This window comes from Hypanus sabinus, chromosome 22 (assembly GCF_030144855.1).
Source record: "Hypanus sabinus isolate sHypSab1 chromosome 22, sHypSab1.hap1, whole genome shotgun sequence".
Classification (NCBI taxonomy): Eukaryota; Metazoa; Chordata; class Chondrichthyes; order Myliobatiformes; family Dasyatidae; genus Hypanus; species Hypanus sabinus.
The window spans coordinates 29,716,825-29,736,066 of NC_082727.1; the positions used below are offsets into that span (position 1 = coordinate 29,716,825).

At 41.8% G+C, this 19,242-nt stretch overlaps 1 protein-coding gene across 2 annotated transcripts in view; it reads left to right on the plus strand.

Annotated features, from left to right (window-relative positions):
• Window positions 1-19,242, plus strand: part of ccdc6b (coiled-coil domain containing 6b) — a 149,037-nt gene that overhangs the window by 96,217 nt on the left and 33,578 nt on the right. Inside the window, exon 10 of one of the 2 annotated variants that reach the window (XM_059947416.1) lies at window positions 351-701. The exons of the other annotated variant lie outside the window; for it this stretch is intronic. Coding sequence (XP_059803399.1) covers window positions 351-498 — 148 coding nt within the window. The 3' untranslated portion in view covers window positions 499-701. Of the gene's footprint in view, window positions 1-350; window positions 702-19,242 lie in introns of those variants that run through there. 2 annotated transcript variants of the gene reach the window in all.

A 19,242-nucleotide genomic window follows, 5' to 3' on the forward strand; every position in this document is an offset into this window, starting at 1 on the left:
CTGTTACGTAGTCTGGTCGTGAGAGCCAGAATGCTCCGGTGCCTTTTCCCAGATGGCAGGAAGGAGAAGAGTTTGTATGAGGGGTGCGTGGGGTCCTTTCATAATGCTGTTTGCCTTGCGGATGCAGCCTGTAGTGTGTAATGTAGTGCTATTTAATAAATCTGCTTTGTATTTTTAATTATGAAATTGGCCATGTTCTCTCTCTTGGCCACTTTGTATTGCTTAATCTATTAGTAAGAGACTCTACCGCTGACCTTGATATTTCTAGCATTCAAGCAAGCTTTTTATTTTTTTCAAGCTCAAACCACTTCTTTTTTTACCTCATTATTCTTTTAACTTCCAATTCACAGATCGTTAATCAAAGCAGAAAATAAGAGCAAAAAAGCTGGGGGAAAACTCAGTGGACCAGTCAGCAACTGCAGAGAGAGGGGGAGAGAGAGAAATGAGTTGCTGTTTCCAGTAAATGAACTTCATCTTCATGCCAACTCTTTTTACTGATGCACTTTTTAAAATATAATTATAGCTCTTGACTGTTATGTATGATCCTAGTATTTTCCCAAATGCATTTTTCATCCATTTATGGGAATAGTTTTGCTCAGTTTATTATGCTCAATTCTTGCCCATCCTTCTGCTTGATCTTATCTGCACTGAAATCCTTGTTGTGTGACATGTTTCTCTTCTCCTTTGATTGCCTAATTGATTGTAAAATGATATTTCGCTGAGTTAGCTTGGAACCCATGGTATTCACTAGTTCAGGGTTATTAATCATTATCAAAGATAACCTGATCTCTAATTGTTTTTGGAACATGGTGTTCTACCTTATCTGATCTTTATGAAAATTAAAGTCTCCCATTATAAATATTCTTTTTACGTTAAGGTTGCCTGATGTCCAGATTTATTGCTACTATCTCAGAATTACTTAAAATGAGCAAAATCTTGCAACATTTTATATTCTGTTCGTCCAGTTACTTTATCTACTCATCTACACTGAAATGTTTTATAATGCTGTTCTGAAGTCCTTGTCCTCTGACTACTTTATAAATTTCAATATCATTTATTAAAAATAAGTCTAGAATACTTATCTCTGTCACACTGTTTATAGTTAGATTTTTGCGATGGTCTCCACATTACATTCAGTGGTGGGATTTGACTCCTTGCACCTTTTAGCCTAGATCCTTTCTCTCCTTTCAGTTAAGACATTGCTCTCAACCTGATTCCGTTGAAACCTATCCCAATTTATCATCTGCTCCCTCATTTATCTGTGACCAAGGCTGCATTAGCTTTCACCATGTTGCCCTCATGTAATGTGCAGCCATTTGCGTACTCAATCCTGCCTGACCTAAAGTAGAAAAGTTTTTCCAAAGTTCCTGTCCAACGCGAAGAACGTCGGTGTCTCAGTGTTAATGGTGACATGACATTGGCAATGAAATGTGCATTAACACTGTTTGTTTCACGTGTGGAGAATTGGTATAGATTGAGCGGAAGGGAGGGATGTTAAACAAGTTCTAATGGTGGTATATATTGCACCCCCACCACCCCCTCCATGACAGATTGCTTCCACTGCTACGTGGAGTGCTGCCACAAAAAAACAGCATCCATCATTAAAGACCTCTTCTCCGCCCCCATACGGGTCATTCTCTCTTCTCACTACAGCCTTTGGGAAGGAGGTATAGAAACCTTGGGTCTCACGCCACCAAGTTCAGGAACAGTTATTACCCTTCTTTTTAAAATTAAGTGCAATCGTGAACAATAGCCGGATTTGAAATGCTGATCTGGTCAACCAGTTCCCAAAGAGAACTCTGATAGGCCAATCAGATGGTTCACTGTTGCTCAGTGATAGAACATTAAAAAAAAAGTAGAAATACTGGAATCATGATGATCATGATGAAGTCTGCTGGAGAGAGACATTTATACATATGCTGTCCTCCATAATTCAGAGAGATTGAAGGATAAAGTTACGGGGTGACAAAATGTGACAGGAGCACTTGGAACTTTCAAGCATTAGGCTCCTGAACCAGTGTGGATAACTTCACTCAACTCAACACTGAACTGATTCCACAACCTGCAGACTCACTTTCAAGGACTCTACAATTCATGTTTTAGGTATTATTTATTATTGTTTTATTTGAATTGCAGTTTTTTATACTTAAGTTTGTCTTTTGCACATTGGTTGTTTGTCTTTGTGTGTGATTTTTCATCAGTTCTCGGGTATTTCTTTGTTCTACTGTGAATGCCTGCAAGACAATGAATCTCGTGGTAATATACGGTGACATATATGTAGTTTGATAATTTAGTTCGAACTTTGAAAATTTCTACCTGAAATATTCCTCCTTCAAAAACTTTTCCATCATACTTTGAAGACCTTGCAAATAGCTATTCTCTATCCCCACTTCTCATTGCTTGGACCACAACCTACTGTGTCTTAAAGTATCACGTTACTCAGTGTTAATCCTGTCCCTCTGCTCGGTATCACTTCCCAATGGAAAGGTGCGGTGATCTAAAATGTCTTGGATTTATCTGTCTGAGAACTCGGGTGCTGTAAAGCTTTGAATCAGTAATGTTGGTGAGTGTGGAAAATCAAGGGGCTGACAGGAAATGGTAGAAATAAAGGGGCAATATGTAATAAGTTGTTTGCCATGGTGCCGGGTCCTCAACCTTCAACTGTAAAGGCTTGAATGAAGGTAGTAAAAGCTTGATTGCCAAACCTGCTGTTGACAAATGAAGTTATTGAAATATGTTACATGGAGATTTTGTAGGATGATTAAGTGAGCAAAGATCTGACAACAGTATTATTTGGGAAAATACCAAATAGAAGCTTATTTTCTAAGTTGTGCAAAACTATTGAGATTCAAAAGGGCGTAAACACAAGAGATTCTGCAGATGCTGGTAATCCAGAGTTACACATATAAATTGGTGGAGGAGCTCAGCAGATCAAGCAGCATCTATGGAGAGGAATAAACCAAAGTTTTGGGCTGACCTAAGTCGCAGTGAAGGATCTTAGCTTGAAACATCAACAGTTTACTCCTCTTCATAGATGCTGCCTAACCTGATGAGTTCCTCTAGCATTTTGAGTGATTCATGAGGAGCTTGGTGCTCTTGTGCTTGATTTGCAAAAGTACATTACATTAGGACATCAAATAATTTGGAACGCTAACGAACTTGTTGATTGCTAGGGCAATTGAATACAAAAGATAGGAGATTGTACTGGGGATTGGTGAGACCCAATTTTTAGGTTACCACAGGGTTTCACTCCTGAGAGATTAAACAGTTCACAAGCCAGAAATGTGGCAATCTGTCAATATTATTTTTAAAAAGGCATAGGTCAGCCAATGTCAATGGTTGAGTTTAATGCCCTGTTTAACATTTAGTTAGACCAGGGTATTTAACTCAATCATTCCGATACTGCTATGAACCGAGTTCCTACATAGCAGAAGATGACTGCAGCCCCACAGTGGCCAGCAATTCCAGCCTGCCGGTCTCTCGTGTACAGCCTGTCCGTAGGTTGATCATTGGTAACCTGAGGCAGACCTGTATTGAGTACAATATTGTCCTCATGTTTTAGGAAGGATGCTGAAGCACTGGAAATATTGCTGCACCAATAATGGAAATGGGCATGTTGTCTTGTGTGCAAAGACTCTACGGGTTGGTCTTGTATCTGCTGGAGTTCAGGAGAATGAGAGAGACTCGACTGAAACATAAGGTCATCAGTAATCTTGATAGGGTGGATGTGAAGCTGATTCTCTTGTGAAAGAATCTAGAACCAAGGGTCATTGTAGAAAAACACATCTCCTGGTGCCCTCCTTCCCTTTCTCCTGTGGTCCACTCTCCTATCAGATTCCTTCTTCAGCCATTTATCTCTTCCACCTATTACTTCCCAGCTCCTCACTTCATTCCCTCCCCCTGCCCATCCACCCTCCGACCTTCCCCTCACCTGGTTCCAGCTATCACCTACCAACTTGCACTCCTTCCATCACCCCACCTTCTTATTCTGACTTCTTTCTGCCTTCCTCTTCAGTCCTGATAAAGGGTCTCACCAGCCAGCTGGTGCTGTAGTGTAGCACCAGACTTTGAGGCCAATGGTCCCAGGTCTGACTCGGCCGGCTCCTTGCACATTTTCCAACCAAGCTAGCAACTCGGCCTTGTTAAAAAAAAAAGCAGACAAATGCTAACAAAACGGCAGTATTGCCGCCTGATGATCTATAAGGCGCAGAGGGGATAACAAAAGGGTCTCAGCTTGAAGCATTCAATAATTTCCTTCTCTTCCAGTGTAGAGTGCCCTCCTGCTTCAAAACATCTACCATTGTTCCTGTACCTAAAAAGACCAAGGTAACATGTCTGAGTGACTGGTGTCCTGTCGCACTCACCTCAATAATAAGCAAATACATTGAGTGGCTGGTCAAGGATTACGTCTGCAGCATGCTGCCACCCACACTGGACCCCCTACAATTCGTCTACCAACACAACTGATCGACAGACAATGCAATAGCCACACCATTCTTACACATCTGGAGAAGAAGGATGCTTATGTGGGAATGCTGTTCCTGGACTACAGTTCAGCATTCAACACCATAATTCTCATCAGGCTCGACAAGAAGCTCAGAGAACCTCAGCCTTCACCCTGCCTTGTGCACCTGGATCCTGGAATTCCTGTCATATTGCCAGCAGGCGGTAAGAGTGGGCTCCCTCACCTCTGCCCCTCAACACAAGTGTCTCTCAGGTCTGTGTCCTAAGCCCCCTCCTTTACTCTGTACATCCATGACTTTGTCACCACCCACAGCTCCAATGTACTAATTACATTTGCTGATGATACTACAGTGATTGGCCTAATCTCAAATAATAAAGAGGCAGCTTACAGAGAAGAAGTAACCACCCTGACACAATGGTGTCAAGAAAACAACCTCTTCCTCAATGTCGCGAAAACAAAGGAGCTGGTTGTGGATTACAGGAGGAATGGAGACAGGCAAACCCCTATTGGATCTGGGGTTGAGAGATGGTGAACAGCTTCAAGTTCCTCGACATACACATCACTGAGGATCTCACGTGGTCTGTACATACCAGCTGTGTGATTTTTTTTAAAAAGCACCATGGTGTCTCTTTCACTTCAGACGGTTGAAGAACTTTGTTATGGGCCTCCAAATCCTGAGAACTTTCTGCAGGGGCACAATTGAGAGCATCCTGACTAGCTGATCACTGCCTGGTATGGGAACTGCACTTCCCTCAATTGCAGGACTCTGCAGACAGTGGTGTGAACAGCCCAGCACATCTGTATATAACCATATAACAATCACAGCACGGAAACAGGCCATCTTGGCCCTCCTAGTCCGTGCCGAACCCTTAATCTCACCTAGTCCCACCTACCCGCATTCAGCCCATAACCCTCCACTCCTTTCCTGTCCATATACCTATCCAATTTTACCTTAAATGACACAACTGAACTGGCCTCTACTACTTCTACAGGAAGCTCATTCCACACAGCTATCACTCTTTGAGTAAAGAAATACCCCCTCGTGTTTCCCTTAAACTTCTGCCCCCTAACTCTCAAATCATGTCCTCTAGTTTGAATCTCCCCTACTCTCAATGGAAACAGCCTGTTCACGTCAACTCTATCTATCCCTCTCAAAATTTTAAATACCTCGATCAAATCCCCCTCAACCTTCTACGCTCCAATGAATAGAGACCTAACTTGTTCAACCTTTCTCTGTAACTTAAGTGCTGAAACCCAGGTAACATCCTAGTAAATCGTCTCTGCACTCTCTCTAATTTATTGATATGTTTCCTATAATTCGGTGACCAGAACTGCACACAATATTCCAAATTTGGCCTTACCAATGCCTTGTACAACTTTAGCATTACATCCCAACTTCTGTACTCAATGCTTTGATTTATAAAGGCCAGCGTTCCAAAAGCCCTCTTCACCACCCTATCTACATGAGACTCCACTTTCAGGGAACTATGCACAGTTATTCCTAGATCTCTCTGTTCCTCTGCATTCCTCAATGCCCTACCATTTACTCTGTATGTTCTATTTGGATTATTCCTGCCAAAATGAAGAACCTCACACTTCTCAGCATTAAACTCCATCTGCCAACGTTCAGCCCATTCTTCTAACCGGCATAAATCTCCCTGCAAGCTTTGAAAATCCACCTCATTATCCACAACACCACCTACCTTAGTATCATCGGCATACTTACTAATCCAATTTACCACCCCATCATCCAGATCATTTATGTATATTACAAACAACATTGGGCCCAAAACAGATCCCTGAGGCACCCCACTAGTCACCGGCCTCCATCCCGATAAACAATTATCCACCACTACTCTCTGGCATCTCCCATCTAGCCACTGTTGAATCCATTTTATTACTCCAGCATTAATACCTAACGACTGAACCTTCTTAACTAACCTTCCATGTGGAACTTTGTCAAAGGCTTTGCTGAAGTCCATATAGACTACATCCACTGCCTTACCCTCGTCAACATTCCTCGTAACTTCTTCAAAAAATTCAATAAGGTTTGTCAAACATGACCTTCCACGCACAAATCCATGCTGGCTACTTCTAATCAGATCCCGTCTATCCAGATAATTATAAATACTATCTCTAAGAATACTTTCCATTAATTTACCCACCACTGATGTCAAACTGACAGGTCTATAATTGCTAGGCTTCCTTCTAGAACCCTTTTTAAACAATGGAACCACATGAGCAATACGCCAATCCTCTGGCACAATCCCCGTTTCTAATGACATCTTAAAGATCTCCGTCAGAGCTCCTGCTATTTCTACACAAACTTCCCTCAAGGTCCTGGGGAATATCCTGTCAGGACCCAGAGATTTATCCACTTTTAAATTTCTTAAAAGCGCCAGTACCTCCACCTCTTTAATTGTCATAGGTTCCATAACTTCCTTACTTCTTTCCCACACCTTAGACAATTCAATATCCTTCTCCTTAGTGAATACCGAAGAGAAGAAATCATTCAAAATCTCTCCCATCTCCTTCGGTTCCACACATAGCTGACCACTCTGATTCTCTAAGGGGCCAATTTTATCCCTCACTATCCTCTTGCTTTTAATATAACTGTAGAAACCTTTCGGATTTACTTTCACCTTATTTGCCAAACCAACCTCGTATCTTCTTTTAGCTTTTCTAATCTCCTTCTTAAGATTCCTTTTACATTCTTTATATTCCTCGAGCAATTCCTTTGCTCCATGCTGCCTATATCTATTGTAGACATCCCTCTTTTTCTGAACCAAATTTCTAATATCCCTTGAAAACCATGGTGCTCTCAAACCTTTAACCTTTCCTTTCACCCTAACAGGAACATAAAGATTCTGTACCCTCATAATTTCACCCCTAAATGACCTCCATTTCTCTATTACATCCTTCCCATAAAACAACTTGACCCAATCCACTCTCTCTAAATCCCTTCGCATCCCCTCAAAGTTAGCCTTTCTCCAATCAAAAATCTCAACTCTAGATCCAGTCCTGTCCTTCTCCATAATTATATTGAAGCCAATGCTATTGTGATCACTGGACCCGAAGTGCTCCCCAACACATACATCTGTCAGCTGACCTATCGCATTCCCTAACAGGAGATCCAACACTGCCCCATCTCTAGTCGGTACTTCTATGTATTGTTGCAAAAAACATTTCACAAACTCTAAACCATCCAGCCCTTTTACAGAATGAGCTTCCCAGTCTACATGTGGAAAATTAAAATCTCCCACAATCACCACCTTGTGTTTACTACAAATATCTGCTATCTCCTTACACATTTGCTCTTCCAACTCACGCGCCCCATTAGGTGGCCTATAATACACTCCTATCAGTGTTACTGCACCTTTCCCATTCTTCAATTCCACCCAAATGGCCTCCCTAGAGGAGCTCTCTAATCTATCCTTCCAAAGCACCGCCATAAGATTTTCTCGGACAAGCAATGCAACACCTCCTCCTCTGGCCCCTCCTACTCTATCACACCTGAAGCAACTAAATCCAGGAATATTTAGTTGCCAAACACACCCTTCCTGCAACCATGTTTCACTAATAGCTACAACATCATAATTCCAGGTATCAATCCACGCTTTAAGCTCATCCACATCTGTAGATGTGAACTTCCTACTATTCAGGATATTTACAAAGACAGGTGTGTAAAAAAGACCTGAAGGATCATTGGTGACCCGAGTCACCCCAACCACAAACTGTTCCAGCTGTTACCATCTGGGAAACAGTACCACAGCAGAAAAGCCAGGACCAACAGGCTCTGGGACAGCTTCTTCCACCAGGCCATCAGACTGATTAACTCATGCTGATATAATTGTATTTCTATGTTATATTGAATGTTCCATTGTACATACTATTTATTATAAATTATTAATTGCACATTGCACACTTAGATGGAGATGTAAAGATTTTTACTCATGTATATGAAGGATGTAAGAAATAAAGTCAGTTCAGTTCAATTTATTCCCATCCACAGATGTTGCCTGACTTGCTGAGTTCCATCAGCATTTTGCGTGTGTTGCTGTAGATTTCCAGCATCTACAGAACTACTTGTGCTTTGGAAAATAAGGGTTGCTCATGCAGAAGTGTATCTTTTTTCCCCTCTGTGTTGTGAGTCTTTGGAAAACTCTTCCTCAAACGGTGATGAAAGCAGAGCCTTTGTTTTAGGTACTTGATAAGTAAGGAGGTGAATACTTAGCCTGATTGATTTGAATGCAGAGCTGAGGGAATCTTCAGATCATCTGCGAGATTATTAAATGGTGGAGCAGGCCAGCTCCTGCTAATCCATGCATACACAGGAGGTCTGCCACATCGTCAGCACAATTAAAATTGCAGGTGTTTGCAGTGATCCTGGGAGAACCAGAAATCCAGAAGGAATGGTAATGCATTAGGTTTTGAGTCGTGGTCTCACCAAGGATTGCCTGGCACAATATTCTGTCTAGCGCATGTTCTTCCAATGATCCTATTCACAAAGGAATTACATACTGTATATCCCTTGTCTACAGTTTTCCATTAATTCTACTTTGTTGTTTTTACTGTGTACCTGTCCCTCATGTAAACCTGCACTTAAAATACAGTGAAGCACACTTGAGAGCATGAATTTCATTTATTGGCCAACTATAAACTTTGCTTAAAGGACCTTGATCTGCATTTTGTAACACTAACCTGATGGTCTGTGACCTTGACAGTGTCAGCCAACAGAGTAAACAAACTTCCAATAGGCTAGACACATTAAAATATTTCCCAATGCCATTTCATTGCTTCTCCAAACAATCATCATTGTAATTTGCCATTCTGTAATCTTGACATCTTCCACTGGAATAATTTCTAAATGTGATATTTTTCCATATAACATGAAAATTTTAGCCAATCAGGTTCATGCTATTTCTCAGAACAATCCAATTTTCTCACTGAGTTCCCTGTAACCTCTTCTCTCTGATTTGTCCATTAACATACCCTGCCCCCCACCAATTCTTCCTTCAGCCAGCAACACCAGGGGTTACTTACAGTCTCCATCTAACCTAATAACTGGTGCTGGAGGAACCCAGAGTGCCCAGTGGTCGTAGAAGAAGCATGCGAACACCACATCGACAGCGTAGGGTAATGTAATGGAAACGTATGCATAATTCATAACCACTGTCATCACGTAGGGGTAGCCAATGTAGGCTTTTGTAAGTAAAATGGCAGGGACATTTTAAGTTTAAGGGAAACCATAATAACTCTTAATGTCCTCCAAACTCAGAACATAAAGTGTGGGAAAAAAAACTTCACCTAATTACGCGATTATGTCAGACCAGCCTCTTAAAGTAAACCCCAACTCAATACTGGTGGCTGTGAGTTTTACATAAGTTTCCACCCATTACTTCCACTGTTTTATTTACAAAAGCCTGGAACAGCTCTGGCGGTTTTGGTAACATTTTACTAATTTACTAGACAAGACTATTCCTTCTGTACTAAACAATTCCTACAAAGAACTTTTTAAACATTACTTGGCTTAATATTCTCAATTAAGCAGATAACCAGCTAACTTTTGGCATGCATGAAATACTAGCCCCAAAGTAGTTGCCTGGAATGGATGAGATGGTCAGTACCCAGCTGAAGAGGAGTCAGAATGGGCAGAACCGAGCTTGGCCAGGATTCTGGATGTAAAATTCTATACACCACTTCCAATGTGGATGTATTGAGATTAGATGACTGGACAGACACGAGAACAGACAGGGAATAGAGGGATACAGACTATCTACATGCAGATGTGTAGTTTAGTTTGGCATCATTGTGGACTGAAGGGTCTGTTCCTGTTCTACACTGGTCTACATTAAGATGTCTCTAAGCCCACAGGTTCCCAACCTGGGGTCCACAGACCCTTCAATAAATGGTAGGAGTCCAGGACATAAATAAGGTTGGGAGCCCCTGGTCTAAGTTATCAAGATCCCAATCTTCATTCCATTTGTCACTTGAGATTTGGTGTGAATTCCACAAGCCGTTACTGAAAAGTTAACCGATCTCAGGACATCAATTATTTTCCTCTATAGTGGTCATTTAATGCTATTGATTTGTGAAAGCAGGAGATGACTGTCTGGCTGTCAGCTCTGAGCATCATGACATTGTGCTTTGTGACAAGCATCTGCTCAGATCACTCAAGTTGCCCCACCTGAGAGCACAAGATTCAGGTCTATAATGGTTGTTTCCTCTCCCACGTCTCTCGGGTGATCATGGGTCATGGAGATTAAGCAGGCTTTTGTAGCTTATGGTTGAATGTAACAGCAGAGTTTGTAAAATGTCTTGAACCAACTGCGGATTAACTTGGTGTACATTCAAGTCAAGTAAATTTTGTTATCAATGTACCATATATAATCTTGAAACTCAATTACTTGCAGCATTTACAGGAAAATAAATGTAATAGAATTTATGAAAAGAAACAAAGACAAAACAGCCAATGTACAAAAGAAGACAAATTGTGTAAATAAAAAACAAATAATACTGAGAACATGAGTGTAGAGTCTTTGAAAGTAAGTCCATAGGATGTGGAATCAGTTCAGAGTTGAGGTGAGGTGAAGTTACACCTGCCAATTTAGGAGCTTAATGATTGTAGGTTAATAACCGTTCCTGACCCTGGTGGTATGAGACCGAACATCCCGTACTTTCTGTCTGATGGTAGTAGTGAGAAGACACCATGGCCTGGATGATGGATGCTGCTTTCTTGTGTAGATGCTCCTTGCAAATGTGATCAATGATGTGGAGGGCTTTGCATGTAATGAACAGGGCTGTATCTATTACTTTCTGTTTGCTTTTCTGTTCCTGGGCCTTGGTGTTCCCATACCAGGCCATGATACAACCAGTTAAGATGCTCTCTGTTATTCATCTATAGGGGTCTGTCAAAATTTTTGATGACATGTTGAATCTATGCAAACTTCAAAGATAGATCCTCTGATATGGTAACACCAAGGAATTCAAATCTACTGACTCCCTGCATGTTCAATCCCCTAATGAGGATGTGCTGAGGTGTTGTCTTCCTCCTATCGGTCATCAGTTTGTTGGTCTTGCTAACTTTGAGTAAGGGGTTGTTGTTGTGGCACCACTCGACCAGATTTTCAGTCTCCTTCCCATATGCTGATTTGTCACCACCTTTGATTTGGCCCATGGCGGTAGTGTTGATCAGCAAGCTTAAATGCAGCAGTCGAGATTTACTTAGCCCCAGATATCAAATTCAGATGTGTTCAGTCCATTTTTCAACCTTTTATATCTTCCACTGCTTTCAGTGGAGAAGAAAGTTGTTGGCATGTAAAACAAGCTGCCGATCTGTTTTGCATCCAAAATTAATATGCTAGCGGCTATCTTGCAGTGCCCCAATATGTGCCAAGTGAGTAGTTGCTCAAATTCTGATATGACACACGATGCCTCAGTATTTTTTTTTATCAGATTAAACTTGCATAAACAACTCAAGGTCATATAATCAGGAAGAAGTCTCAAAGGGCATTAGTTCTAATGTGTGTACATCAGATGGGAAGTCCTTAACTTTCTTAAGCACAAAGTTTGTATCAGCATTAAAGGACAAATTAATCAATCATTTTTGTATTTTGCTCATCGATAGTGGCCGGGATGTTGAACAATGTAAGCTTAAATAAGTAGTGACAGTTTTGGAGTGAGATAGGTCAGATATCTAAACTTCTGCCCTCAAAGAAGTCCTGCACATTGTAGGGTAACAAAGTTTGGGGGAAGGGTGGGATGGGGGAATTGATCCCCAAAAGAACTTTCTACAGGGGCACAACTGAGAACATCCTTGACTGGCTGCATCACTGCCTGGTATGGGAACTGTACTTCTCTCAATGACAGGACTCTGTGGAGAGTGGTGTGGACAGCCCAATGCATCTGTAAATGTGAACTTCCCACTATTCAGGACGTTTAACAAGACAGGTTCATAAAAAGGGCCCGAATGATCATTTCACCCAACCACACATTGTTACAGCTGCTACCATCCATGAAATGATACCCCAGCATTAAAGCCAGAACCAACATGCTCTGGGACAGCTTCTTCCACCATGCCATCAGACCCATTCATTTATGCTGATACAAATGTATTTCTACACTATATTGGCTGTCCTGTTGTACATACTACTTATTATAAATTACTATAAATTGCACATTCAGACGGAGACAAAACAAAAAGATTTTTACTCCTCATGTATGTGAAGGAGTAAGAAATAAAGTCAATTCTTTCCCTGTCCCCATCCCCAGTGGAGTACATGACTCAGATCAGCAGAGTCTCGAACTTCCCTTTGTAAGTCAGCAACAGATGGTATCCTGACCCAGGGAAGAAATGGTCAAAGGCTCCTATTACTTCTGGTGACACTGGTCCTTTGGTTCTGCATGAATACATTTTGCCTCTGTATGCTGAGCCTTAACACATTTCTGCCAATTGGTGAACTTTTTATCCTTGCCCCCCACTTCCCCACCCCAACCCCACCCCTACTCGTCAGTGACTCCTCCAATATTGTCAATATGTACCCGTGTTTTTTGACAGTGGTACCTTTAAAACTGATGAACCTCAGTAGCTATAATCTATCGGACTTAGTGTGCACAACCTTTATTTGAGTCCAGGGATTGTTTTGCACAGACAGAGGTCATAGGGTGTAAGACCTTGTTTGGCTCTTAGTTATCTGACTATCTTTTGTTTTCTGTTGATGATTTGTGTTCGTGCCAGCAGTGGTACAGATATCTGTTCATACCTGTCCAAGGACAACATTAATATACAAACATGAATCGTGTCTTATGAGCTCGGCAGCAAAGTTGTTCTCACACTAAAGACCCAGCTGTGGGAAAATGGCACAAAATAAATATCAACATATTTTATATTTGGAGAGTGCTATAAAATTAGCCACTTCACTGTTAAACAGAGCCAGGAATAGTTTTGTTTCTTCCTTATTTTTCTAATGTTATTTCCCACGACTGACATTAACCGTTTCTGCAATCAACTTTAAAAGACTGCCTTTAAATCAGGAGTTCCCAAACTAGGGTCCATGGATCCCTCATTTAATAGTATTGATCCTTGGACTAAAAAAGGTTGGGAACCCCTGTTTTAAATGGTTGCTCTCAGCTATTCAGTTCATCAAAATTTTGGTTGGTTTTCTGCACCAGGGCAATTCCTTTTAAGGTTTCTTTCATGCACTTGTGGAGTTATACAGCACCAAAACGGACCCTATAGCCCACCAGGTTTCTGCTAATGTTTGGGCCTATCTACCCCAATCCTATTTGCTTGCACAAGATCTATCCTAAGTCTAGACTGTGTAAGTGCCTGTCTACGTGTCTCTTTAACCTTGTGACTGTATTTCATTCCATCACCTCCTCTGGCAGTGAGGCTTAGATATTAACCACTCTTTGTAAGAAGAACTACCCCTTAAATCCCCTTTGAAACTCCTTTTCCTCACCTTAAACATGTGCTTTTGTTAACATTACGATGGAGAAAACAGATTTTGACTACTCTTTTGGCCTCTTGTTCTATAAGCTTCACCAGTCTCCTTTGCTCTAGGGAAAACAGACAGCCCATCCATTTTACTTGTTACAGTTTTGTCCATTACCACAACTGAGATTAATGCATGTGCATTTTAAATGATAGGAAATGGTGATGTATGATTTGGCTGGATTAACATCTTTGTGCCTACAGAAGTGAAAAGTTCAAATTTTAAAAGCAGAATCAAGTTTATCATCACTGACATATTCCATGAAATTTGTTTTGCAGGAGCAGTGCACTACATAGAAATACTATAAATTACTATAAGAAATATACTGTGAATGCCTTTGCACTAGTTAATGAATTTGTATTAACGGGTTCTTGGTCCATTAAGAAATTTGATAGAGGAGGGGAAGAAACTGTTCCTAAATGTTGAGAGTGTGTGTCCAGCCTCCTGTGCTGCCACCTTGATGATAAGAAGAAGAGGGCTTGTCCTGGGTGGTGGGGATCGAAAAATGATGGATGCTGCCTTTCTGAGGTATTCTCTTTTGATGTCCTCGATGGTGTGCCCATCTCAGAGCTGGCTGAATTTACATTTTCCCATCTGTGTATTGGCCCTTCCCCACCAGACAGTGATGCAACCAGTCAGTGCAGTCTCCACTGTACATCTCTGGAAATCTGTTGGAGTCTTTGGTGACATACCAAATCTCCTCAAACTCCGAATGAAATATGGCCGCCGGCATGCCTCCTTTGTAATTATGCTCAATATGTTGGGCCCAGGATATTCAAATGTCATTCAAAGAAACAAACCAAATCAATGGTGTCACAAACGAGTGAAAATCTGCAGATGCTGGAACCCAGCAGGCCAGGCAGCATCTATGGAAGAGAGTAAACAGACGACGTTTTGGGCCAAGACTCTTCATCAATCCTGAAGAAGGGTCTCAGCCTGAAATGGTGAATGTTTACTCTTTGCCAAATCATTGGTGTGATGACATACTGAGCACTGCATTGTAAAAGATGCTGTTTCCAGAGCCATTCTGGTAGTGGCATCACAACTGCTGCCTCACACTTCCAGTGCCCCGTGTTCAATCCCAATCTCTTGCTGTCTGCATGAAGCTTTCACATTCTCCCCATGGATTAGTCTGGGTGCTCCAGGTTCTTCCAAAGGAAGTGCGCTTTGGTAGGTTAATGGGAGAGAATGACAGTGCCCCTACGATGCAGATGAATGATAGAGGAGTTGATGGGAATAGTGTAAGTGGAAACCGGGTCGAAGGGTCTAGAAAATATTTATTCCCCTTTACCCTCAGGTGGATGTAAAAGATCTCAGAAATAGAGCAACAACTCTGGCTCACTGGGTCCACGCTGACCCTGGTGTCCACCCAGTTAGTCCCCGTCTCCTGCATTCAACCTGTATTAGCGGCATGGTAGTACAGCAGTTAGCGTAACGCTATTACAACATCAGCAGCCCGGGTTCAATGCTGCCGCTGTCTGTAAGGAGTTCGTATGCTCTTCCCATGATCACATGGGCTCCCTCTGGGTGCTCTGACATTCTTAAGAAATTTGGCTTAATAGATTAATCAGTCACAAGGGTGCACTTGTGTGATGCTGGCTCATTGGACCGGAAGAGGCTGTTCCCATGCCTCGTCTCTAAATAAAAATAAATCTTCCTCTAAGCCTTGCCCTTTCATCTACCCATCCCTGTCTGCAGCAATGCTATTGTAGCTGCCTCAGGTCTTCACATTCCTCTAGCACTTCACTCCATATACTCATCACCCTCTGTGAAGAAATTGCCCCTTAGGTCCTTTTCAAATCTTTTCCCTCCTACCCCAAATCTGTGGCCCCCCTCCCGTTTTGGTCTCCCCTACCCTGGGGAAAGTCTATTACAATCGATCTTATCTACGCTTCGTATAACTTTAAACATTTCTACAAAGAATAAAGATCTAGCCTGGCCAACCTTTCCCAGTAACTCAGGCTCTCTGGTCCTGACAACATTATTGTAAATCTGCACTCTTTCCAATCTAATCTCATCTTTCCTTTAACAAGGTGACCAAAATTGTACACAGTACTCCAAGTCCAGCCTTACCAACGGCTTGTACAATTGCAACATAATGTCCCAGCTGCTCTACTTGTACCTTGACTGATGAAGATCAGCATACTAAGTTTACTTTTTCATCTCCCTGTCTAGCTGTGACACTGCTTTCAATGAACTATGTACTCATACTCCTCGCTCCCTCTATTTCACTACATTCCCTGGTGCCCTACCTTTCATAGTGTAACTCCTACGCTGGTTTGACTTTCCACAAGGTATCACCTTGCACTTACTGGTGTTGAATTTGCTGCTGTTGGCCTCATTTCTCTAACTAACCAAAATCCCTTGTATGTTGCTGTAACAACACCTCCTAATACTGCCACCTTATCTCACTGGCTTGAGGACCTCTATAAAATGTAACTTGTGTGAAATTTTTGAACAATTCAAAACAGCTGGTAACAATTTGGCCCATTTTCCCTGTGCTAGCTCTTTGATTTAGACGACAATGTACCCCTTGCTTGTTTGGTCATTTTTTAAGGAGCTAAGGTTTTTAGACACTGCCAGAAGCTGTATGTACCTGATACTTATTCATGAGAAAAAGACTGCAGCAGTCAACTTTTCTTTTGGGTCCTATTTGCCTTTGTCTATTCCCATAGTCCCAAACCAAAATTTCCCTGCAAGTATTTATCCAATCTGTCCAAACACCACATTCCAAATCATTGTAATGTGCTTCATAAAAACGTTCTCCTCGTTTCACCATTTACCAAACAGAGGTTATGTTGGGTGCAGTGGGCAAGGGGCCAGAATTGTGTGGCTTCAGATGTTTCAACCTGGAGATCATTTTTGCCTTCAGTCCAAATTTGTACCTCAAATCTAACAATCTGTTCCCGTCTAATTATATTTAGTGTAACTTCACCAGCCAATCATTTCAGTGCTTTTAGAATGAGTGTTGATTTGTTTGGATTAATAAACAATCATTGCCAGTTTTAAGTAATCATTAAGCAGTAAGTATTTTTCCAGCTGTACAAAGGATAACTTGCTGATGTAAATTGCCAAGCCTGATACTGGGTAATTTCAGGAATAGGGTGATTTGAACAATGAGATTAAATCTGCAATCAACATTTTGACACAGTCTCAGTGTGAGTGATAAGTGCATGTATAAGCCTGAGGTATGCTATTAATATATTTATTGAAACAAGGATGTGCTATGTGAAGATTGCCTGGTCATTTGTAATGCTGAGGCTTTATAAGGCATAGGTCCGATCAGATTTAGAGTATTGATAGTAGTTTTGGCCCTCTTGACTGAGAGAGAATGTGCTGCATGTACAGGATCCAGAGGAGATTCACGAAAATGATCCCAGGTATGATAGGGTTGGCCTATGGAAAGTGTTTGATGGCTCTGAGCTTGTACTTGCTGGAGCTTAGAAGGATGAGGAAGAATCTCACTGACAGCGGTCAGATATTGAAAGGCCAATGGATGCGGAGCGGATGTTACTAACGGTGCTCATACCAGAAGGCGTAGTCTCAGGATGTCGCTTTAGAACAGAGATAAGAAATTTATTTGACTAGAATGTGGTGAAGTTCATTGTCACAGATGTCTGTAGAATCCAAGTCATCGGGTATATTTAAAGCAGGGATAGGCAGGTTCTTGATTAGGACATCAAAGACTATGGGGAGAAGGTGGGAGAGTAAGGTTGAGAGAGATAATATATTAGCCATGATTGAATAGTGGAGCAGATTCAATGGACCTAATTCTGCTCCAATGTTTTACGGTCTTATGGCCTTATTTGTATTTTGTCCACTGGGAGAAAGGAGCACTTTAAAGCAGGGGTTCCCAATCTGGGGTCCACATGCCCCTCAGGTAATGGTAAGTACCCGTGGCATAAAAAACGGTTGGTAGCTCCTGCTTTAAAGAAACACCTACGTTTAGGCCCAAAGGTCTTATTCAGGATTGTTTGAGAAAGACAATCCAATGGGTAATTTAAAGATCTAGAAATTCTAGCAGGGCGAGAGGAATGCCTTATGCTTATAACCTCTCTTCTAACAAACATCTTTGAGCAAATGCTTTTGCCTGAGATTGCAAAGACCAACTCCAAGTCAAAAGACCTCAGGTGCTGGAAATCTGAAATGGAAAGGATGTCAGGTACTCGGGTCGGGCAGCATTTCTACAGAAAGAGCTCATGTTTCTGTCAATCGACCTTTAGTCAGGTTCTTATGAAAAGTCCTCAGTTTGGGATTGAAGACTTCAATCATCTTTTCTCCACAATTGGTACATGTTGAGCTAGTATTTGCTGCTGGTATTTATTACAAAGAGTAATTCCCTAGCTAGGTTGTTAAGTTTGTTATCAGTAAGTGCCACGTCCTCCTCAAGAGTATAAAGATTGATCTGGGTCAGTAGGAATTTATTTTCAAGATATGTGTGCAATGATCATCAATGTGGTTCCTGTAACCGCATGCACCATTGGTTTTAACAGCCTTTCTGGTCAGACTTCCCAAAAGACTTGGTGCACAATTTTTATCAAGCCCAGGATCCCCTCCTTAATTGAAAACCAGCATGAGGACCCATGAGGCTGGATGGATCAGTCAGCAGGTAGCTGCCTCACTGCAAACGACTCTGCCCTAATCAGAGGCTCTTCAGTCCCGGTCTAAGTCAGAAAGGCTGCAGACTTTCTTAGCATTCATGATTCAAGTTTGTTTGCTGTCATTCCTCGGTACTCTGCTCCAAAACAATTTTAAAAATGAAAGAAACAAATATAACTATAGAATAGCCAACACAATGTACAAGTAACTGTTATACGTAGACGGACTATACGTACACAAAGTGATGTTAGGTGATGTAGCGGTAGTGGTATGGTATGGTATGGGTATGGGTGGTGGTGGAGGTGCTGACCATCCTGGCAGCCTGGGGGAAGGAACTGTTTTTGAGTCCATGTGGTGAACTACATATACCTGTCTGGACACGCCCTTCTGCTGACTGCTCGTGTGGCTCCTCCCAACAGACCCCTGTGTAAAGGCGATTGGAGGCACTGCTCCTCCCTCAGTCTCCAGGATGTTGTGTGGTGGTCTCTTGCTGCTAATCGTGGTCTCTTGCAGCTAATAAAAGCCTATCGTTTGCCTCCTGTCTCTGAGAGTTATTGATGGTGCATCAGTCCAGTGGCCCTGGTGTGGATGCTGTGTTGTCTCCTCCCTGATTGGAGTTGGAGAAATAGTCCAAGAGCAGGGTGGGTGGGATCCTTCATAATATTTCTGGCCTTTTACTGGCAT